The sequence below is a fragment of the Meriones unguiculatus genome, chromosome 14 (assembly GCF_030254825.1).
Source record: "Meriones unguiculatus strain TT.TT164.6M chromosome 14, Bangor_MerUng_6.1, whole genome shotgun sequence".
Classification (NCBI taxonomy): domain Eukaryota; kingdom Metazoa; phylum Chordata; class Mammalia; order Rodentia; family Muridae; genus Meriones; species Meriones unguiculatus.
This window is the reverse complement of record NC_083361.1, coordinates 68,849,893-68,873,235: the sequence shown is the minus strand read 5'-3', so window position 1 is coordinate 68,873,235 and position 23,343 is coordinate 68,849,893. Positions and strand designations below refer to the sequence as shown.

The window sequence follows — 23,343 nt, the reverse complement described above, 5'->3', positions numbered from 1 at the left end:
ACTCCAGCTCCAGCAATAGACCCTTTTGGCCTCCACAGATATTACATACAGTAGACATACATACATAAATAAATAAAAATTATTCTTTAAAAAAAAAACTGATGGATGAAGTTGGAAAGATAGCACAGTGGTTAAAAGCATTTTTAACCACTGAGTGGCTGCTTTTCAGGTCCATCTGGGCTCAATTCTCAGCACCCGGGTGGAGTCCCAGGCTTGTCTATAACTCAAGTCTCAGGGAATCCAGTGCCTACCCAGGTCCCACACTTGCATACAGGCAGGCAAAGCACTCATACACATACAATAAATAAATCTAACATTTTTGCTTAAATGTCTGCATCAGCCTCTTAAAATGTCTGTGTTTCCTGAGTAAACTCCTAGAAGTGAAATGGGTGGATGGGTAGAAATTCTGAGCAACTGTCATAGGCTGTTTTCAGTTGCCTTTCCTAAGGACCATCCACATTCCCACTTCTGCCATGAGCCTGGCCCCCATCAGCCTGCCCACCCTCCTGACACCCCTCTGAGGCCAGGATCCCTGGATGGTATCCGCCTTCTTCTTCCCATGGTTACTTTTCTTAGCATTTCCATCTTTACTTTCCCTGATAGACCATTAACAGGTTTCTTTTTCCTTAACTTCCATCCTCTCCAATTGCTATGCCTGCTTGAGCTTTTGAAAGTTGTATATGTGATCACGTCTTTTTCCAACAAGACTCAGGGTTTACAGGGACTTTATTATTATTTCATGGTGACGTTTTATTTGTATTTTATATTTGCAAGAATGCATGTATCTTTTAAAGAAATGTTTCTTGTTGCTGGGTATGGTGATGCATGCCTTTAATCTCAGCACTTGGGAGGTAGAGGCAGGAGGATCTCTTGAGAGGTTGAAGCCAGCCTGGTCTACAAAGAGAGTTCAGGGACAACCAAGGGCTGTTACAGAGAAATCCTGTGTTGAAAAACAAAAACAAAAACAAACAAACAAAAAAATTGTTTATTTTTTGAGTTACAATGACTTTTAAAATTATCATCATCATCATTATTCCTATTTTGTTTGTTTTGAATTTTTCAAGACAGGGTTTCTCTGGGTTTGCCCTGGCTATCCTGGAATTCATTCCGTAGATCAGGCTGGCCTTGAACTCATAGAGATTAACCTGCCTCTGCCTCCCAGGTGCTGGGATTAAAAGCTTGTGCCACCACCACCTGGCCTTAAAAATTACTTTAATTAAATTTTACTTATTGAGTTTTTTTGCAGGGAGTCTCAGGCAGTTCACTAGGCTGGGGAACTCACCATACAGCCAAGGCTGGCCTTGAGCACCTGATCCTCTTGCCTCCACCTCAACAGTGTTTATTTTTGTTTTTAATGTTTACCTCTGGGCTTGTGTGCATGTATATGTTACATACGTGCTTGAATCACAGCACAGGTGTGGCGGTCAGAGGACTGCTGCTGGGAATCAAAGGTCGTCCACCTTGTGGAGGCAGGGTCTTTGTTACGGCTCTGTTCACTCCGTATTGGCTGGCCAGCAAGTGTGTGACGCAGTCTGCCTGGCTCCACCCCCTCTCACTGAGAGTGCTGTGGTCACTGGTACATACCACTGTATCCAGCTTGTTACCTGTGCTCTGGAAATCAAACTTGGTCTTTCAGCTTGGGCAACAAGTGCTCTGACCCTCTGAGCCATCTGCCTGCCCCTCACATAGGCTTATTTGGCGCTTGGTTCCACAGATGACATGGAAGCACACATGCTCTTACATTTGTGGCCTTGTTCCCCAGCATAATTTAAAATAAAGGTGGAAGCGAGGTAGCGATGTTGCCCGTTGCTAGGATTGCTCACATTTGTCTGCCATTTTAGATTTGCGGTGTGTGTGTGTGTTTCTGTCCTCATTTCCATGATGCTTAAGGCTTGTAGTAGATACATCCTGAAAGGCAGTGTCATAATGTGGCTTTCACCTTTTACAGGGTCTCCAAAAAGCCTAGGGAGATGAAAGGCAAGAAAAGCAAAAAGATTTCTCTGAAATACACAGCAGCAAGACTACATGAAAAGGGGGTTCTTCTGGAAATTGAGGACCTCCAAGCAAATCAGTAAGTGTTTCCTTTTTGTGTTGTTATTTTTTTTATGGGGAGGGGCAGGGCATGTGGGTGTATGTCTCTGTGTGTGTGGGTGTGAACATGGAGGCAAGGGTATAGCATGGGGTGTCCTCCTCCTCTTCACGCTCCATCTTATATGTGCACATGTATGTGTTGGTACCTGTGCATGGAAAGAAGTAGGCCCACAGCCAGTACAGAGTGTGTGCGCATGTGTGTGGGGGGGTGCGCGTGTGTGAACATGGAGTCCAGTGTCAGGTGTCCCGTCCTCTTCACTCTCCAGCTTACTTTCTGAGGCATGGTCTTTCACTGAGCGGAGCTCCTCAGTTCTGCTACGATGGCTAGCAAAACCCTGGGAATCTGCCTGTGTCCCTCACCCTCACCCCCACCCCAGTGCTGAGGTTGCAGCCATGCACTGATGTGCCCAGATGTTTACATGGATGTTGGGCATCTGAACTGAGGTCCTCATGCTTGGGTAGTGGGTACTTTACCTGCAGAGCCATTTCCTCCCATGTTTCCGTTTTAGCTTTGTTTAAGAACTGTTTTTAATTTTGATTTCAACACATCTTTTTGTCCGTATTTCTTTTTCTAGGTGACTCTTTTATCTATTTTATGCATTTGTATATAAATGCTTTTTAATGTGTAGAGCTATGTTTTATAAACAAAGTTACACTTTTGGGGATTTTTTTTGTGGGGGGTTGGGTTTGAAACAGGGTTTCTCTGTACAGCACTGGCTCTTCTGGCACCTGCTCTGTAGACCAGGCTGGCCCCTAACTCATACAGATCTGCCTGCCTCCACCTCCCAGGTGCTGGGCTTGAAGGTGTGCACCCTCACCTCCTGGCTGAGAATGCATTTAAAAAATTGTTTAGATTATATGTGCACACACGCATTCACTGTGGTATATCCAAGAAGGTCAGATGTCAACTTAAAGGAATTGGTTCTCTCCTTCTACCAACCATATGGGTCCCAGGGACGGAACTCTGGTCATCAGGCTTGAGGATAGGTGCCTTTATTCCCTAAGAGTTCGCCACCCGAGAACAAATTTCTTTTCCTCATTTGTGGAACATCTGTTCTGGGCACGTTGACTCCAGAGTGTGTGCACCCCATCTTAACTCACCTCTTAGTGGCAGGAAACCACTCTTTCGCTTTCTGCATCCGACCAGACGTACTGTCTTAGTTACTCTCCTGTTGCTGTGCCAGAAGACAATGAGCACAGCAGCTATAAAAGAAAGCCTTAGTTTCAGAGGGTTGGTCCAGGATGTCCTGACAGGAAGTTTGGTAGCAGGTAAGCAGGCATGGCACTAGAGCAGTAGCCGAGAGCTCACATCTGACCCAAGGCTGGGCCTGGCATGAGCTTTTGAAATCTCAAAGCCCATACCACCCTGAATGAGCCCTGTCTCGTCTGAAATCTCAAAGCCGGTGGTGCACCTCCTCCAACAGGCCACACCTCCTAATCCTTCTCAAATAGTTCCAATAACTGGGCAACCAAGCATTCAAACATGGAAGCCTATGGAAGCCATACTCATTGAAACCGCCACACATGCCCATGAAAAACATTCACTTTGTCTCACATGGGGATCACCCGCATCCTTTCTGGAAGCACAGCTTCCTTTTCCCTTGGGTCAGAAGAGTTCAAGTCGCAGACCCACTGTCCTCTGCCAGCCCTGGCCTACACTGTTAGAAAGCATAGACTGAGCTTGGGCTGTTGACTCTCCTTTGTCTGTTCCAGAAGGAATTTAACTCTTCTTATTCTGAAATACAGAAATACATATGTGTCACCGACCTTTGAAAGTAGGGCAAGGCATGAGAGAGACCCACAAGCTAGAGGGGAAGTCTTGGCAACAGCAGCCTTCCTTCCATGCTGTTATCGAGAAAAAGGTGACCTGTCTGTCCACTGTGTATCTAAGCAGTCTACCTCACTTTCTAAACATAAGGTAGGATATTGTTTGCTGTCATGGTCTAACTTTTATTGGTAACTCTCTCTAACGAGGCGATGACGTAGCCTGGTGGAGTGGCAACATCTTTAATCCCAGCAGTCACAGCAGAGGCAGGCAGATCTCTTGAGTTCAAGGCTAGCCTGGTCTACAGAACGAGTTCCAGGACACCCAGAACTACACAGAGAAACTCTGTCTCAAAAAAAAAAAAATCTTGGGGCTGGAGAGATGGCTCAGTGGTTAAGAGCACTGTCTGTTCTTCCAAAGGACCTGGGTTCAATTCCCAGCACCCACATGGCAGCTCACAACTGTCTGTAACACAAATTCCAAGGGATCTGACACCTTCACACTAATGCACATAAAATAAGAATTAAATAAATTATTTAAAAAAATCTTTTATAATGGCTACGTATTTTCTCTGTTGACCTAGTTTAGAATATTAAACTTTTTATTTTATCATTAATTGTGGTAACACATGTCAGCCAATGCTTGCATTAAATCACATCTTTTTTGAGATGGTACCTGGCTGTGCTGCTCCAGCTGATACTGAGTTCCCCGGCTCAGCTGGTCTTCACCTCACTCCTCTGCAGAGATAGGGCTCCACAGCAGCATGCCCAGCTTCTGTTTTGCAGTGGTTGGTGTCTCACAAGCTCCTTTATCCTTCTCTGTGCTCAGATTACAGGCATGCGCTGCCACACTAGGCCATGACTGCTTTCTAAAGTAATAGATGCCTGTGATTGAATTTCTAATCAGAGTGATTTTTAAAAGCTATTACAAAAGCACATGACATACAGTTCACACTAACTGTTTTCAAGGGTTCAATAGTTCAGAGTATTCACATCATGGGCCCATCACTGGAAGGTTTTCATCTTGCAAGATTCACTCTCTGTGTCTCCCTGCACCCGGCCTCCTCCGGCCGCCACCACGCCCTTTATGGCCTTTGCATTTGACTGCATCCGTTACCTCACAGAAGTGAAGCCATGCACTTTCTATCTTCTGTGTCTAGCTTGCTCATTCACTTAGCATAATGACCACAAGACAGGGTTTCCTTCATCTTTAAGGCTGAATGATATTCCATTGTCTGTGTGTGCCGCGTTTTGTTGGGTCCCTCGTGCACTGATGGACAGGCGCTGTTTCTGCCCGTGGGCCATCGTAAGCAGTGCTGCGGCACACAGGTGCTGACTGCTCCTGCGCGCCTACTCGCATGTCTTCCTGTGTGTGCCCAGAAGTGGGGCAGAGGGCCATGTGGGAACTCACATTTTGGCTGTAGGTACTGTTTTCCACAGTGGTTGCAAAGCATGCTGATACACTGCTGCCACAGTGGCTCCAGCAGGGCCAGTGCCCATGGGAGAGTGCCCGTGGCATTGCTCCCTGCCATCGGTGACTGAGGCAATTAATGAATAGTCCACCATACCCCGTAAGCGCTGGAGGGAAGCTCAGTGACTAGGAGCACTGAGTGCTCTTGCAGTTCCGTTCCCAGCACCCAGCCAGCTCACAGTTGCCAGCTCCAAGGATTTGACACCCTCTTCTGGCCTCCATGTGCACATATGCTCACACACACGCACACTCAGCATACACATATGTGTCTTCAGAGTTTGTGTTTTAGATTTCTGATTGAGGAGTTGGGTTTTTGGCAGGATTGTTTTGGTTGTGATTTGGGTATGGCTCATCTGCTTTTGACTCTGGTCAGTTTTTTAACTTGGGACCTTTGTCTTTCTGATTTTGTTATAGGTGATTGGGTTTTGTTGTTATGGTTGTTCTGGCTCTCTGCAGCCTGACCTTGCTCTGTCCCTTCTTTCTGTCATTATTTTCCGCTGCTATTCACGTGCCCCTGTGTTTACTTAACCTTCTTTCTCATTTGCTGCTGTGGGCATCAAAACCAGAAGACTCACCAAGTGCTTTTAAATTAATTACCGCACGAAGCAATTATCTGGAGGAAGGAAGTGCCTCGGTGAAGTAAACTGAAATCAGCCGGACTCTGAGCAGGGGCTCTGAGCGCTCCTTTATCTCCTCGGTGCCCTCCTGTGCATCCTTAGTGGTCCTCCGCTCTGTAGTGGGTACCAGCTCCCAGGGGCTCTGGAAACGTGGGGGTGCACTTTGTCCTCCTGGGGAGCAGCGTAACCCCACCTGTCACTGGTACTATCGGGCTTTCTGCCGAGGGCTGCGTGTGCTCGGCATACTTCAGTGTGCACACTTGCCCTGTCGACTGAAGCCCCTGCTTCTTGCTGACCCCCCTGCTCTAGTCACTCACCTTTCCCAATCCTCAAACACCCTCCTCCCTCAGCTTCAGTCCACTTTTTCTCTGCACCCCCAGGATTCCTCACTGTAGCTCTGTCTGCCCTGGAACGCTGTAGACCAGGCTGGCATCGAAACTCAGAGGTCTGCCTGGCTCTGCCTCTGAGGGCTGGGCACGCCACCATGCTCCTTTTTCTTACTGACTTTCAGCAGTGGCTTTGGGGAAGAGCCATCTCGTATCACCATTTCAGCCCATTGTGGCCTCTCCATGGGTCATTTTGGAACAGAATGCAAGTGCTTCAGGGAGAGGTATCCATTTCTCTCTCCAGGGCTCAAAGCAGAGGGCATGGTATGCTGTCCTGCCTGTGGCACCTGCCCTGCAGGAGGGCTTTGGGCCTGTACTTTGAGCCAGGCACCAGCAATGTCCTCCTCCCTCATCTCAGAGCATCATCACCTGAAAACACGAAGCTCAAACATACGGTGGTTTGTTTCAACAGGTTTAAAAATGTTATCTTTGAAATCGCTCCAACAGAAGAAGTTGGTGACTTTGAAGTGAAAGCCAAGTTCATGGGAGTTCAGATGGAGACTTTCATGTTGCATTATCAGGTGGGTGTGCACAGGCCTGGGCCTGAAGCTCTCTGAGGTGGGAGAAAAAGATAAGAGAAGGTCCTATGAGGAAAGCCTTGTGGATTCAAAGAGCTCCGTGCCTAGTTGATGGGAGAAGCCAAGGGTTTGGGGAGTTGGGCGGGGCCTGTGTGTTCTTGAGGTGGGCCTGAAGCTCTCTGAGGAGGGAGAAAAAGATAAGAGAAGGCCCTTTGAGGAAAGCCTTGTGTATTCAAAGAGCTCCATGCCTCGTTGATGGGAGAAGCCAAGGGTTTGGGGAGTTGGGCGGGGCCTGTGTGTTCTTGAGTTTGCTAAGGTGTCTGAGCTTTAGAGCACAATGGTACCCCGAGTTTCACTCAGCGTGCCTTGAACTGGGCTGGTTTCCTGGCCTTGAAGGAAGTGCCTGACAACTGTTAGCAGTAGGGGACTACATGCTGCTCAGTACTTGAAGCTTTTTTTCCTCCTCTCATTTGTCTTTACACGGTTACCTTTGTTAGGTGTGCTACTAAAACCATGTGAATAAGTTGCACCGTTGTAAATCTGAATCACATTTTAAATTCAAAATTGGTTTTATAACATGATTGTCCCTATTTTTTTTTTTAATTTTTAAGTGTCTTGATTTATTTTCTGGTGCTTAAGTCTGACCCTCAGGACTGGGCTTGCTAAGCAGGCTGTTTCCCACTGAGCTCAGTGTCAGCCCCAAATGCCCAATTTGGGGAGTGGGAGGACTCTCATGCAGCCTCAGCTCCACTGTATCGTTGAAGCTGGCTTTGAACTCCTGACCCTCCTATTTCTCCCAAATGCTGGGATGATAGATATGTGGCACCATGCTTAACTACCTAAATATCTATCTTTGCACATTAAAAACATCTCCCCAGTTGGGGTGGTGGCACGCCAGCACTCAGGTGGCAGAGGCAGGAGGATTCGGTTTGAGGCCAGCCTGGACTTCATTATGTATTCTAGGCCAGACTAGATAGTGAAAGCCAGCTTTAGAATCCAAGGCCAGAAACAGTCAGGAAATCGAGAGGATTCATAAGCAGGGGCCAGACTCCTCTGGCTTTGTGTGGGTACCACCTAACAGGCCTCTTGGGGGTTTTGTTGATTGCTTTATTGCTTTTGCAATGCTGCAAATGGAATATAGGGCCTCGCACATGTTCAACTTCCAAACCATCCTCCTGCCCGTCTTGTCCCCACACTGCTGTGCTCTGCTGTGATGCAGCAAGCAAGGCTGGGGCCTGTCTGGGGGCACGCATTCAGACCTCTGCACCGGATGCTCCCCCTCACATAACTGGCCGCCCTTCCTCTCCTCCCTGCCCGCCTTCTGCCTCCCTCAAACCGTGAGCACTCACACGCATTGCCTCCCCTACAGGCCTTCCCCATCGTCACAGTGGTAGCTCTTCCCTCTGCCTCAGCAGTCCTGAGAGACATCCTCTGTTGACAGTGCGAAGCTGACTCATTTCCCTGTCACCCCCAAAACTGTGAACTCCTAAAACAGTGTGTCTTAGTCATCTTCATTTCCTTCTCAGTAACCAGTCATCTCTCAGAGCATATTAAGTAAAATGTGAAAGGATTTCTTCATACATTGTCGCTAAGTACCACACACAATCCGTTATCCCACTGGTTTCTCCACATGAGTGGAGGCCCACCAGTCCGATAAGGAAACACATACATTGGTGCTCAGATTCATTAACCTTGTCTGGTTCGTAGCGCCTGGCAGTAGGATTAAGCTAGGCAAAAAAGGACACACCATGGTCCCCATCCCCATGACACCGCAGTCCCTTCATGCCCTTTGACCCTGGCTTTCTCATCACCACTCTCGACAGTTTAGGGGTGGGGACAGCGACAATGCTGCCATAAGCCTTCAGGACAGTAGAGAGCGCTGAGAAAACAGCCTGTGTCGGATCTGGACCAGCCCAAAGCCATCTCTTTCCTGATGGCCATGCCACCCAACTGTTAGAGCCTCAGCAGCTCATCTTTAAAGTTTGGATAACCACACCCCACGCGGTCCAGTGACCGTGCGGTCCCCCTGTTTCGCTTGCCTTTCCAGTAGCAAACTTTCCTTATGTGGAGTAGAAGTCAGGTCTGCTGGGACTGCAGATTTAAAATACAAGAGGCCCTGGGTTCAGTCTTCGAAAACAGGAGTCCAGTCGATTGTGCTGGCAGAATGCTTGTTTGGCAGAGCCTGGGCTTGATCCCAGCGCTGTAGAGACTGTGCATGGCGGTGCATACCCATCGTCCAGACATGGAGACAGTAGTTTGAGGCCAGCCTGTGCCAAACGAGACTTTCTCAAAAAAATATTTTTTTAAAAAGGAATCTTATAGGTACTGAGACATTACTGGCCATCCTCATTTTCAACCATTAGCATATTTTCTCATGAGTTGAAATGTCTTTATTTTTTTCCCTGGGTATTAAAACCTCTAACCTACAGCTGAAATAGAATGGGAAAATGTCATTGTAACTTTGGAAATAAGGTTTAAATGTATGTATTTTAACTGTACGTACTCGTTTCCCCCGTATTTAGAATATTCTACTATAAACCAAATGATACCCTAAGACCAAGTAGGCCTGAAGGCTCCCTCAGCCAGCAGCCCCGGGTGGATGTGCAGTAGAGGGCTCTGCATTGAGAACTTGTGTCTTGTTTGCCCCACTGCGCATCTGGCACCTAAGACCTGCCTCACCTCTCCCGAGCCCTTCACGGGGACCTTCCTTTTTTTCCGTTCCAGATTTGCTGGTTAAACTGCTTGTTTTTGTTTTTTAAACAGGACTTGCTGCAGCTGCAATACGAGGGGGTTGCAGTCATGAAGCTATTTGATAGAGCTAAGGTGAACGTCAACCTCCTCATCTTCCTTCTCAATAAGAAGTTCTATGGGAAGTAACTGGCCGTTGGCTTCCAGCCTAGAAGAATTCAAAAGGGCAACGCCTCCCGGCTGCCTCTCTAGGATCCTTTCATTACTCCTTGGAAGCAAAGACCTGGTCCAGCGGTGTCTGCATTCACACTCCTGAAGCCCCATGTTTAAGCCCTCTCCCCCTGGCGGGACATTCAGTGCCCTCTTTTCACAGTGAAGTCGTATGTCAGGCTTCGTCTAACCCCTGCTTCCCTCATTTTCTTTCATCATGTAGGAAAGAGTGGAATCCCACCGAATCCCTCTCTGTTACAGCCTCCTAGGTGGCAAACGGGTGTTTGTTTTACTTAGCCATAAGAATGGTGGGATTCAGCTTCTTGTTGAGAAGTGAAAGCTGTCAGGTCAATAGCAAACATGCACATCAGAGTCACGGTTGAGGATGGCCCATCAGCGCAGTCGGAGGATGGAGTCTGTGTGTCTTCTGTTCTGCTTGCCTTGTAAGCGGAGCTCATCCAAGTTACTATTCTCTGTCCAAATGAAGCAGCTTCAGGAGGAAAAAAGCACCTGCTTTCTGGTTCTCCACTGCATCTGGGTAGTACTGTTAGTGTAGAACCCTTCCTGGCGAGGGGAACCCCACAATCGTCGCCGGCCCTTCAGAGACTAAGAGTGGGCCGAGTCTCCCGCCTCTTGAGAGCCCCTCTCACAAAGGGATGGCCTACCCTAGCCCCAAATGTAACTGTTTTCAAAACTATTTGTGTTCAAAGAGTGCCTTACTGAAGTATAAATTTGTTTCTTAAAATGTGAGTGATAGGAATTTTAAAGATTTATATAATGCTTGAGAATACTCTGAGAAGGGTTGGTTTTTTTCATTGTGTTATCTGTATATCTGAATTCTTGAAGCTTTTCTATCGTGTACATGAGGGTTTATCTACAGAGTCGCCAAGATAATTCTGCTGGATTTTAGCAACAGCAGCCAACCCATGTCATGCTTGAAGTTCAGATCCATTTTCCTACTCTCTTCTCTGCTGTCCACATCATGCTTTCATTCCAAAAAGCCTGGACTTACGCTCTGACTGACACAGTTCAGCTCCAGACATTGAATTTGGAAATTCGTCCTCGGACTAAAGGTCATAAACTTAAAACAAAAACCAAACAAACAAAACCTCTTTATCCAAAAGTTAGGTAAATCATGCCACCAAGCCTTTACTCGGTAAAGGCTTTGAGGTTTGGTTCAGTATTCTTGCATAAAACATAAAAACTAAACTAACATCGCATACTTTACTGATATATATCAAAGGCCATTTTAACTAGTGGCAGGTTGTGTGGTATGCCCCTGTTACAAATGTAAATCTTGAGAAGTGTCCTTCAGGATGTCCAGTGGACAGGCCATGGTGGAGGCCTCAGTGAGCAGGTACAGTAGAGGCGGTGCTGAGGAAGGCTCTGCCACCACAGTGACCCTGGTTTTCATCGTGTTTTGGAGCATAGTTTTCTCAGAAAATAAGTTCTTCAGAAACTTACGCTAAAGGAAAATGCTAAGGCTAGCATGGAAGCACGCACCTGTAATCTCAGGACTGAGGCAGGGGGTTGCTATGGCCAGCCTGGACTACACAGCCCCACCCAGTCTCAGAGAGGGAGAGTCCTTTTTCTTCTTCTTCTTTTTTTTTTTTTTTTTGAGAGACAAAGGAGACAAGATCCTTAATGTAGCCTTGGCTATCCTCAAACTCACAGAGATCTGCCTGCCTCTGCCTCCTGATTGCTGGAATTAAAGGCATGAGCCAGTGTGCCTGGCTTTTAGGTATATTTCCTTAAAAAGGATGCCATCACAAACTCCACCTCCAGGACAGTGATGAATACGGGTGACAGCGTCTTAGAAAGTCTCATTTACCTGCAAGGATGCTCCTTCCCTGAACACCCAGTAACACTGCACCCAATGCCCTTGGAGGATTTTCATGGCTGTCGTGGAATCCTGCTCTAAGAAGCACAGAGGTCACCTGGCAAGCCTCAGTTTGGCACACTGAAGTGCAGCGCCTGTGTTATTTATTAGCTGTAATCATCTCTGTCTTGGCTCCCTCCTCCTCCTCTGACCTTCTCTCTGACCAGCCATCATGACATTTACTATGAATTTACTTCCTCCCAAGAATTTGGACTGGCGGTTAGATGGTTGCTACACACAATTGCCTTTGTATCCCCATATGAAATAAAAGGTCATTTGTTCCTGTTTGTGTTTATTTTTCTTGGTTTCATTGTTTGCAGTTCCTGTTAAAATGATATTAACTGGAGTAAGATTAAGTCAATCCTCTCCCCTGTGGTCCTTTTTGAAAAAGAGCAATCCAAGTCTGCCTTGGCATTAGAGTCTCTTTTATTTATTGTGGGGAATGGAAGTCAGAGGTCAGATCTCTCTTCCTACCACATAGGTCTCGGGAATCAAATTCAGGTTATTGGGTGTGGTAACAGAATCTCACCAGCTCACTGATACGGGTGGCTTTGTTTTTTTTTTTTTTTTTTTTTAACAAAAATTATGAGTGCTTTATCTGCATGTACGCCTGCACGCCAGAAGAGGGCATCAGATCCCAATATAGATGGTTGGGAGCCACCATGTGGCTGCTGGGGGGGGGGCATCTAGAAGAACAGCCAGCGTATTTAACTTTGGAGCCATCTCTCCAGCCCCCAGTAATGGGCTAATTTTAACATGGTGCTTAGCCTGTTAAAGTGTATTATGGTTAAAGCAGCCTCAACATGAATACAGCGAGGCACAGACTTGCCACCTAACTGACCGGCTAAAGCCTGAAGGTTTAAAATTGCCTTCTGTGTTATTTTATGAACAGCACTGCAGCATACTGGAGGGTGTGTCTCTTAGGGGCTTCTGAGGGACACATGTAAGTTACCAGAAACTGCTGTGGTAAATTCGATATGGAAACCAGTAATTCAGCAATTGCAAAATAAATAAAATGGGAGTGGGGAATGGTGCCGGGAAAATGGCTCAGCGCACAAGAAGCATCATGGCACAAGCATGAGTTCAGATTTCCAGTCAGCACAGTGGCACACCTATGTAACTCGGTGTCCTTACAGTGAGACAAAAGCTCCAAAAGCTGGAGGGCCAGTGAGCTTGGCATACGGGGCTGTAAAACGGAAGACCCTGTCTTAAGGCATCTGAGGTCCTCTGGCCTCCTCGTGAGTACCAGTGCACATGTACACCAGCGCTCACACAAGCTTGCACAAGAGTACGTGTCTCCGAGTCTCTTACCGTATTTGTTAGCTAGCCAGATGGGTGAGGTCAGTGGCAACGTGGTAGAGTAATCCTCCAGTAAGCTTAAGCAGCAAGTCGGAATGGTTTGTGTGAGTGGCTGCACCCACCCCCTAGGGAAGAATGTCATGGTCAGAACATGGCTTCCTTGACAGGGCCCCTTATGTACGGAACCCACGCCCTCTGAGCCACAGCTTTCTCATTCTCATGCCATTGGGCAGGCTGGTTATTGGGACATGACCTCTGTTAGCCTGTGTTCTACATTGTTCTGCAAAGAGGTCAAGGGAGTTAGGAAGGGGGATCATTAAATACAGAGAGTTAGGCAGGCAATGCATGCTCTTTAACTCCTTGCAGTGACCTGACTATGGAGAAGAAGGGTTTGTTTTGGCTCATAGTTCAGGGGAGAGCAGTGCACCATGGCGGAGAAGGCATGGCAGTTGGGACAACATGGTTGGTGATGCCAACCAGGAAGGAGAGAGGGAATGTCTGTCTAACTGGCTTTTTTTCTTTTTTACCCTTTTACACTGTCCAGGATCACAGCCCATGGAAAGGTCCTGCCAGGTCCCAGAGTGGGTCTTCCCTCAGTTGGAAACTCAAAGACATAGTCAGAGGGTTGGAGAGATGGCTCAGCCCCTGAGAGCACTTGATGCCTTTGCAAAGGACCTAGGTTCCATTTCCAGCACCACACTTTCCAACCGGCCATGGCTCCAGTTCCAGGGGATCCAACACCCTCTCTCTGGCCCCACGGGCACAAGGCACTCATGAGGTCCACAGACATCAATGTGAGCAAAATACTCATATGCAGGGAATAAAGAAAAGATACTCAGAGCTGTGTCTCCTAGGTGACTCCAAATCCAGTCAGTGAAGTTGCCATGGAGCTGACTCAGACAAAACAAAGGCCATCCCTGAGCCGATAGCCATCCCAGCTGTTCACCCCGAAAGATTTTGGGGGAAGCTTAATATTTTTCACACGTTTTCATTTCAGGTTTGACAAGTGGTTTGTTTCTGTTGGTTGGTTTTAGACGGTCTGGAGTTAGCATCTAATCTATGTTGCCAAGCACAGCAGTTATGCTTGGGATGGGATTACAGATGTGGGCTCCGTGATAGAGTTCTTGGCTGGCATGCATATGACCCTGGGTTCAATTAAAGATTTACTTACTTATAAGCATTCTATCTGCACCAGAAGAGGGCACCAGATCTCACTATAGGTGGTTGTGAGCCACCGTGTGGTTGCTGGGAATTGAACTCAGGACCTTTGGAAGAACAGCCAGTTTTCTTAACCACCCCCCCACCCCCCCAGCCATCTCTCCAGATGCCCAGCACAACTGTCTAATTGCCAGTGTGTTGTGGGTTTTCAGATAACAATTGCTTCATACCAGTATCAAGTGGAACCCACCATGGTCAGGGCCTCTACCTGCTTGTTCTGTTTTTGTTACTGTTTTGGTGCAGAGTTTCACTGGGAAGTGCTGGCTTGCCTGAAACTCAGAGATCTACTTGCTCTTGCTTCACCAGTAATGAGAATAAAGATGTGTTCCACCAAGTCAGCTACTTTGAAAGGCACATAATTGAAGTTTTGGGAACAGTTTGAATCCTTTTTGCTTTTTCTCTTGAAACTCCTGGGTTTTGCTTTCTTGTCTGCAGTGCTGGGCTAGAATTCTGGGCCTTGCACAAGCTGGACGGGTGTTCTACCACCAAGTGACAGCTGTAGCTCTAAACTCCCGTTTCTACTCTACATCTTTCAGCATTTTTTTTTCCGCCTAATAATTTTTTTATAATTTTTTTTATGAGCGAGCCCAGGGCTGAGAGCATTCTAGGCAAGTGCTCTTACTATTGAACTACATCCCTAGCCCTTTAAAAGAAATTATTCATTAGCCAGGTGAGGTGGCATTGGCCTTTAATCCTGGCCCTCGGAAGGCAGAGGAAGACAGATCTTTGTGAGTTTGAGTCTAGTCTGGTCTATATAGTGTGTTCCAAACAAGCCAAAGCTACAAAGACTGTTTAAAAAACCAAACATAATGTATGTGTGTATGTGTGTGTGCATGTGTGTATACATATATATGTATATGATCTATATATAAACAAAAATATGTAATTTTTATTACTTATTAAAACAGTTTTTATTTTGAGACAGGATTTCACCGAGTTGTCCGTGGTAGCCTTGAGATTTTTTTCTGTAGCCTAGGCAGCCTTTGGACTTAGGATATGCTTGCCTTAGTCACCCAGTTAGCCGCGGTTATGGGTCTGCTCATGACCCCTGACTAGAAACATCTTATTTTTAGTTGTTTTGTCAGTTACTCATAACAATAACAACAAAACAGGGCTGGCAAGATGCCTGAGCCAGTAAAGGCACCTGCCTCCAAGCGTGATGGCCTGAGTTTGAGCCTCGGGACCCACATAGTAGAAGGGGAAACCAACTTCCAGAAGTTAGTTCCTGGCACACCCTGGCATGTGTGCCATGCCATACACACAGAGATAAAGAAATAAATACATTTTTTAAACCGTGTGTGTGTACAACCATAAAGTTATTAAGTCATCAGAGAAATCATTGTTTATTACACTATTATTAGCACAATGTCTGATCACAATAACAACATTTTAATACATAGTTCCAGCTGAGCCGACCAACTCACTCTTGTAAACCAGATAAGAAGGAAGTCGGGATCCAAGTTAAACCTGCAACTCTCCAGATGCGGAAGCTTTCAGCCCTTTCTGGTAGGACCGATCCACCCTATGGCTCCTCCTCCCTTCCAGTGTCTTCTTGGAGTTTTATGTCACCTTGTTACCAGTTTTCCCTCAAATCCACTGGGAAGTGGCACAATTTTGCTCTTATTTCATGGGCAGGGAATACTTGATTCTGAAAGGCATGGGAATGAAACATTGATCGCAAAGGCAGGCAAGAGCCAAAGGGGATTGTTTTAACAATTCTGTAGGCTATTTAGAACTCACTTCTTGAGGTCAGCGAAGGTTCTCTCAGACTCTTTAGTTATATGTTTAAAAGAAAAAGGGGGGAAAAAAACCTCTGTTGTCACTTAGAAATAATAACATGATTAGGTTCCACCAGTTTATAAAGATTTTTTAAAATATTTTTATTTACATGAGTGTGCAAGTACCCGTAGAAGCCAGAAGAGGGCATGGTATCCCCTGAATCTGGAGTTACCAGCCTGACATGGATGCCGGGACCTAAACTTGAGTCTTCTGCAAGAGAATTAAGTGTTCTTTTTTGTTCTTCAGGACAGGGTTTCTCTGTGTAGCCCTGGCTGCCCTGGAACCCACTCTGTAGACCATACTGGCCTCGAACTCACGGAGCTCTGCCTGCCTCTGCCTCCTGAGTGCTGGGATTAAAGGAGTGCAGCACCACCTTAACTTAGTAAGTGTTCTTAACGGCTAAGCCCTCTCTCCAGGCCCCTGGGCTCCAGCAGTTCCATTGGGGGTGGGGGAGGGGTGCTCTACTGAAGACCGACCACCCAGCATCCTCAAAGACCTGGATTCTATGTCCAGCTCTGCCTCCACCCAGAAAATGTTTGGTAGGATTTGGAAAGGATTCATAATCCAGTCATTACAGCAGGTGGGATTTAGAAGATACGCAAGAGGCTTGGTCAAGATTCTCAAGCTAATACTGTAGCCCCTGACTTAAAGACAGCTTTTACCCTCCGCTATGCTGGAGATACCTTGAAAGTAGAGTTAATACTCTCGTGCTGCCTCGTTTTCTGCCAACTCCACACAAGCTTGAGCCCCCAGAGGAGGGAGCTTCAATCGAGAAAATGCCTCCGTGAAATCGAGCTGTAGGCAAGCCTGTAGGTCATTTTCTTACTTTGTAATTGATGTGGGAGGGCCCGTTCCACTGTGGGAGGTGCCACTCCTGGCCTGGTGATCCTGGGTTCTAAAAGAAAGAGAGCTCAGCAGGCCACAGAGAGCAAACCAGAAAGGAGCACCCTCCATCTCCTGAGGCAGACGGAGCCTCTGCATCAGCTGCCGCCACCAGGTTCCTGCCCTGCCTGAGTCCTGTGGAGGAATTTCAATTCAGAATGTGGCTGTTCTGGCAAGGGATCACCTCCAAAGGCCTTCTAGGTCTGTGTGATCTGGCTGGAATACAGACATGCCTTTAATCCAGGAGACAGAGGCAAGCAGATCTGAGTTCAAGGCCAGTCTGGTATAGAGCAAGTTTCAGGTAAAGAAAAGCTTAGGTCCAAGCATGGTGGCACATGCCTTTAATCCCAAACAATGTTAGTTTGTGGAAGGGTGCCCCCATGTTTGAAAGTGATGTCTAATCAAGTGGCAAAAAAAGTGACAAAGCAGAGAAAGACTTGACAGAATAGGATATGCCCAACTCTCAAGAGAAGAGAGAAGAAAGGGAAGCTACTAAACGAGCAATTCAGAGAGAGAGGAGACAGTTTTATGGGGACAGTAATAGAGAAACAGGTTGCAGAGAGAGAACAAGCTAGACACAGGTGAAGACAGAACCAGCCAGAGAATGAAAAGGAGCCAGAAGATTAGAGCAGTTGCTGGAGTTAGTTTGAGGCCAAGCAGAGCAGGAAAGCCAGATTTAATCAGTCAGCTTGGAGAGGCATTTTAGCCAGACGACTGAGTTGAACCAGCCAGCCCAGAGCTCAGGAAGAACAAGCAAGGGTGAGCTTATTAAGCAGTTAGTCTCAGTGGCTGAACACTTTCTAGGCCCGGGTTAGATTGAGGGAGGCTAGAAGCTTCCAGGACTAGGCCTAGGTTAGCAGAAGGAGGCAGCGAGCCTCCGAGATAACAGCTGAAACAGGCGGATAGAAGTTCCTTTTATGGAGTTCCTGTCCTGACTCCATCCAATGATAAACTGTGCTGTGGAAGCCCGAGCCAAATAAACCCTCCCCCTCAGCCCCCACTTGCTTCAGTCACGGTGTTTCGTCACAGCAGCAGTCACCCCGACTGAGACGATTCTGCACTACCACCCCAAAATGTTTTGATTATGGAGAACTACAAATGGACGAAAAGAAACAGAGTAACGAACTCCCACGTGTCCACCATCTGGCCTCAAAAACTGCCAGTTCCCGGTCCTGTCAAATTAGTTTCACTTACGCCCCGCCCCCACAGTTATTTCGTCCCTGATACGTAAATACTTAGGATGTGTCTCTGACATAGATTCTCAACCGGAGGAGCGTCACCTTCCAACAGATGTTTGCCAAATCTGGAGGTTAACAACCAGTGTTCCTGGCAGCTAGTGGGTAGAGCCCAAGGCTGCTGCTAACCTCCTTAGATCAACAGGACAACTCCCCACAGCAAATTACCCAGCTGCTAGTATCGATAAGGAAGGGAAAGAGAGTGGCCAAAAGGGAAGCAGGAATCCCTCCCGTGTTATCAGAGCTAAGAATAACTAAAACTCCAGAGATGGGTTGAGGAGGTGGCCCAGCAGCCAGGGTCCCTGCCAAGCGAGCGCCGGCTCCCAAGTTCAGATGCCTGGAACCAGGTGTGGCGGTGAATCAGTGAACTTCAAGTTCAGTGAGAGGCCTTGTCTCAAAAATAAAAGGTGGAGAGCCGATGAGGAGAGACACGGATGTTAACGTCTGGTCTCCGTGGGCATGTGTGCACTTTCACACTAACAGGTACATGTAACACACACACACACACACACACACACCACACAAACCAAAAACAAAACCCGTGCAATGAGTGCTTAAATTCTCTCCTCTCATGTTTGTCTTATAACATCTACAGTTTGTATGTTTGCCAAAAAAGATCACACATTACGTCTAACTTGATAAGCTTCAGAAACTCCCCTCTCGGTAAATTCTTGGGTTATTTTCTTCACACGTACCTGGCGGTGGACCTCTAGACAGAATCCCATCCTGGACTTCTTAGAGCCTCCTTGTGGGTCACTCAGCGTTGTCCTTCCAGCGAGCGAGTTTCAGAATTCCCCGTGGCACATCAGAGGCTTCTCTTTTGGTAACGGGAGCCCCAGCCTTGGCATCGAGTGTGGCCGGCTTGACTCATTCATTACAAAGCAGAGTTCACTCTATGTGGGCCTCAGTGGCCCTGGGTGTGAGGCACAGCACCCCAAAAAGAGCTTCACATGTGCCCCTCATCCTGCTTCCTGAGGCCTGAGCAGCTGCAGTTAAAGACTGACTCCATTTTTTTTAATACACCATCTTAGCTAAAAGGCCAAGAGTGATTGGCTGCATTGATTTCTGTTTGGTTTGTTGTTGTTTGTTTGTTTGAAGGCAGGGTCTCACTTGGTTGGCCTGGAACTTGCTTTATAGACCTCCAAGATCTGCCTGCCTCTGCCTCCCAAGTGATAGATTCCTTGCAGCTGGAGTTATAGGTGGTTGTGAGTCACTGATATGGATTAGGGGACCCAAACTCCGGTCCTCTGGAAGAACAGCAAAGGCTCTTAACCACTGAGCCATCTCCCCAGGACTGCCCCCATCAGCATCTTCTAAAAATTTCTAATGAGGGGATTTCCGTCCTCAGGTACCCCCCCACCCACTTGTTCTCTCTCTCTTTGTATCAAATAAAATCATTATGGCTGGGGCTGGGATGGGGTTCCCCTGGTTGCAGCGCTTGCCTAGCATGTACGGAGTCCCCGGAACCTCATAAACTGCCGGACACCATGGCACACATCTGCAAGGCGGGAAAACCGGGAGGTTGAAGTAAAGGCCTTCGAGATGGCTGTCGTGTGAAGGCGCCTGCTACCGCCCTGATCAGGAGTTTGTCACTCGGGAGCACACGCTAGGGAGCGAGAACTCCTGAAGTCGTCCACCGACGCCCGTGCGTGGGCGGTGACACTGCAGTGCCCCCTGACACTTGTGTATTTGCACATTTTGGAGGGGCTGGGGTTAGATGGTCTCCTGTAGGCGAGGCTAGCCAGGAACTCATTATGTATTGGAGGGGGTGACCCTGAACTCCTAATCCTCCTCAGGCTCTAAGCGAGAGGATTACAGCCCGGAGCCAGCACACCCAGCTCTAAGCTTTTCCAACAGGGGGGAAACTTCCAGGAGAAAAACACTCTATGAGTTCATAAAAAAACAAAACAAAACAAAACAAAACAAACAAACAAACAAAAAAACATTTTAGGGGCTGGAGAGATGGCTCAGTGGTTAAGAGCAGTGACTGCTCTTCCAGAGGTCCTGAGTTCAATTCCCAGCAACCACATGGTGACTCACAACCATCTACACCCTCTACTGCCCTCTTAGAGCACTAATGTGCATAAAAAAACCATTTTAATACAGATGTAGCTGGTGAAAAAGAAGAGAAGTCTTGTCCAGGAGGCAGCGCTTGCAGGTGGGTAGGGTACAGCTCTGAGACGTTCAGCTCGCGCTGAGCTTCCTGTGGCCTAGCTTTCTCTGCAGTCCCACCTCGCAGAGGCTTCCTGGGGTCTCCCCTGAGCTTCCGGCCTTGTCCGGGGACCGGCGAGGGCGGACCATCTCCCCCAGCCTGCTCTGCACCACCGAGTCCCTGCAGAGGGCAGCGGGGTGGGGGAGGCGACTGAGGAATTCAACGAGCAGGAAAGGCTCAGAGCTACTTCAGAAATCTGAGGTGGGCTGCAAGTTGGAAGTCGGGACTCAAGACAAGTTGATCCGGGTATCTGTAGCCCTCCGGATCCGGTTCCCAACCTCCCCCTCTCCCCGCGCCCTGGGAAGCCGCCCTCACAGGCTGCGTGGACACCCGGCACTGTTCCCCCTGGAGCTTCGGTGAGCTTGGCCAGTGGGATGCGGTAGGAGGAGAGCGGAGAGGGCGGGATTTGCTCTGCCAGGTCACTGTGAACTGCTCCTCTTCCTACCCGGGGCTCCCAGCGGGCAGCTTTTCCAAACACCCGCTTCTCCCCTGGGCAGTAAGCAATCTCTCCCCAAGACCCGCGGGCCTCAGGCTAACGATTCTTGCTGTAACTAGCCCCTGGGGGAACACCATTATCCCTAAGCTCTTCCTTGCCTCTTAATTAACTTCTCTTCAAATTACTCCATTTGAGTCTGGCACCTGTTTCCTGCTGGGATCCTCGCTGAGACAGGAGTGGATCAATTAAGGCCTCAGTTAGGGAAGGTTTTGGTGGCCCGCGCTGGGTGTTAGGATGGAATGGGGTGGGTGAGCTTTAGGCATATTTGGGAATTGGAACTATTTGCTGGCCGTGGTAGGAAGAACAATGGGCCCTGGATTTTTTTCCTCCAACAAGCATTTCTCTCTTCTATGACCACGCAGGCTGGGGTTATTCCATCATCCTACACACAAGTTAAATACATCAGCGGCTCCGGTATTCTCAAAAACACTTACTTTTATTTTTGACTATGCGCCTGCGTGTGCTTCATGGCAGGAGCAGCAGGATGTGTGTGTGTGCCTTTGGGAGGCTGGAGAGAGCTTTGTGCTGAGGAGCCTTTGCTCTTGCGGAGCAGGTGCGTTCTGGTCTCAGCCCTCACATCGGTCGGCCCCACTACCTCCTGTAACTTCACTTCTGACGCCCTTTTCTGGCCCCCACAGACACTCACACGCACAAACACACATACGACACATATAACAAAAAAATAAATAAATATAGCTTTGGTCTTGAATTTTGTCTTTTGCTTCCTAGAAAATAATGTTGATGTGTATATATAAAATACGTGTGGTGTGTAGTGTTGGCCCAACACAGACAATGCCCAGCCTCCCCCCCCCCAAAAAAAAGCATGCTTGATAAATTTACTCCATCACAACTTGTGGCCTTTGTTGCGGGAGAGAACCACATCCGTGTGGATACACACGGCTCTGAATGGTGGCGGTGAGCTGTAGGGAGGCATGAGCAGACACTCCACAGAAAGGGCGGTGTGACACGAATTAAATAACATCTTCTATAAAGGGCCAGCTCCTCCTCAGCTCTCAAGACACTGCCAGAGGCTAAGTTCTGTTAGTGGGAAAGGGACAGAGGGGGAAGCTCGCTGGTGGCCGCTGTGGACCTCTTTAAAAAGAACAGATGAGGAAGGCAGATGGTAAGGCTGGGATTGCTTCCCTCCTGAACTGTGACTTTCAGGGAACTGAACTGTGGGAAAGTGACCTCTCCCCTTGACCTGAACTTACTTTATTTTATTTTGATTTAGGAAGTGTGCAGGGGTGCCTATGGAGCTCAGGGGACAGCTTGGGGGAGTCGGGTCTCTCCTTCCACCACACGGGTCCTGGGAGATCAACTCAGGCTGTCAGGCTTGATGCCGGTGCCTTTACTCACTGGGCTATCTTGCCTGCCCAGAATCTGTGGGTAATATCTTTGGATCTGGATCAAAGGCAGAGAGGTACTGGCCTTGAGAGGGCTGATCAGTCCTGACGTGCTTGCCGCACACACAGCAGGGCCCGGGCTCAGGCCTCCGCACCCTCTTTCAACAGCAACAAAGTGGGGTGTGCCTGTCCGTGCTGCTCATCCCAGCTCCGGAGCTGGAGGCAGAGACAGCTAGATCCCTGGAGCCGACTAGCCAGCCACTCCAGCCTCATCAGAGAGTTCCAGGTCCCAGGGAGAGATCCCATCTGAGACCAGATCGTTAGACTGCGACATACTCTTAGGTAAACACGCTCTTTAGATTTAAGTTGTTCTAAATTCGAAGAGCCACGTCTTGGCATACAGCAACAAAACTGCAAAGTAACCGAAGGAAGATAGGGTCACCTAATGAGAAACAGCTATCCAAGGTGATGGCGGTGGGGGCACAGGGGTGGGGATGAAGCTCAGTGGTAAGCGTTTACCTGGTAAGAAAACACCTAGATTGACCTCTGGCCTCCTCAGGCACACACACATAGACAGGAACAACCATACATGTGAACACTCGAGAAAAAAAAAAAAAAGAAGGGGGCTGGAGAAACGGCTCAGCAATTAAGAACGCTGGCTGCTCTTGCTGAGGGATCAGCTTTGGTTCCCAGCACCCACCTGGTGTCTAGCAACCCCCTGTAAATCCAGTCCCAGGAATTCTAAGGCCCTCTTCGGGCTCTGCAGGCACAGCATATATGTAAAAGCAGGAAAAACACTTACACACATTAAATAAATAAACGAGTAGGTAAATAAGCAGGTAGGAGGGGAGAGGACAGAGGGAGGGAGCGGAGGAAAAGGAAGCAGGGTATCTTGTTGGGGTCAGGGTAGCAGACGAGGTGAGATGAATGACTTACTCCCAAAATGGCTTTGCTAGAGAGATGGGCCTCTTAAGATAAAAACAAAACCCAAAGAACAATTTAGTTGGGCAACATCTGTTATCCCCGTACCAAGGAGAAGATAGGGATTATCTACAAAGTAACAACCATCAAACCGACTGGAAAAAACAAATAACAAACAAACAAAACCCACCCAGAGCCCTGGGGCTGTAGCCCAGTTGGTCCGGGGCTTGCCTAGCCTACATAAGGTTCTGGGTTGTGCCCCAGCACACAAACACTCGCTCTGCTTGTGCCCACCTGGAACCCCAGCAGCTGGGAGGTGGAGCTAGGAAGCTCA

At 47.9% G+C, this 23,343-nt stretch overlaps 1 protein-coding gene across 2 annotated transcripts in view; it reads left to right on the top strand.

The window, feature by feature from the left end:
* Iqgap1 (IQ motif containing GTPase activating protein 1) overlaps window positions 1-11,911 on the top strand; it is a 94,387-nt gene extending 82,476 nt beyond the window's left edge. For both annotated transcript variants that reach the window (XM_021663848.2, XM_021663849.2), the window contains 3 exons: window positions 1,949-2,071; window positions 6,742-6,850; window positions 9,611-11,911. In XM_021663848.2, the coding sequence (XP_021519523.1) occupies window positions 1,949-2,071; window positions 6,742-6,850; window positions 9,611-9,724 (346 nt within the window). In that variant the 3' untranslated portion in view covers window positions 9,725-11,911. The remainder of the gene's footprint in view (window positions 1-1,948; window positions 2,072-6,741; window positions 6,851-9,610) is intronic.
* The last annotated feature ends 11,432 nt before the right edge of the window (window positions 11,912-23,343 follow it).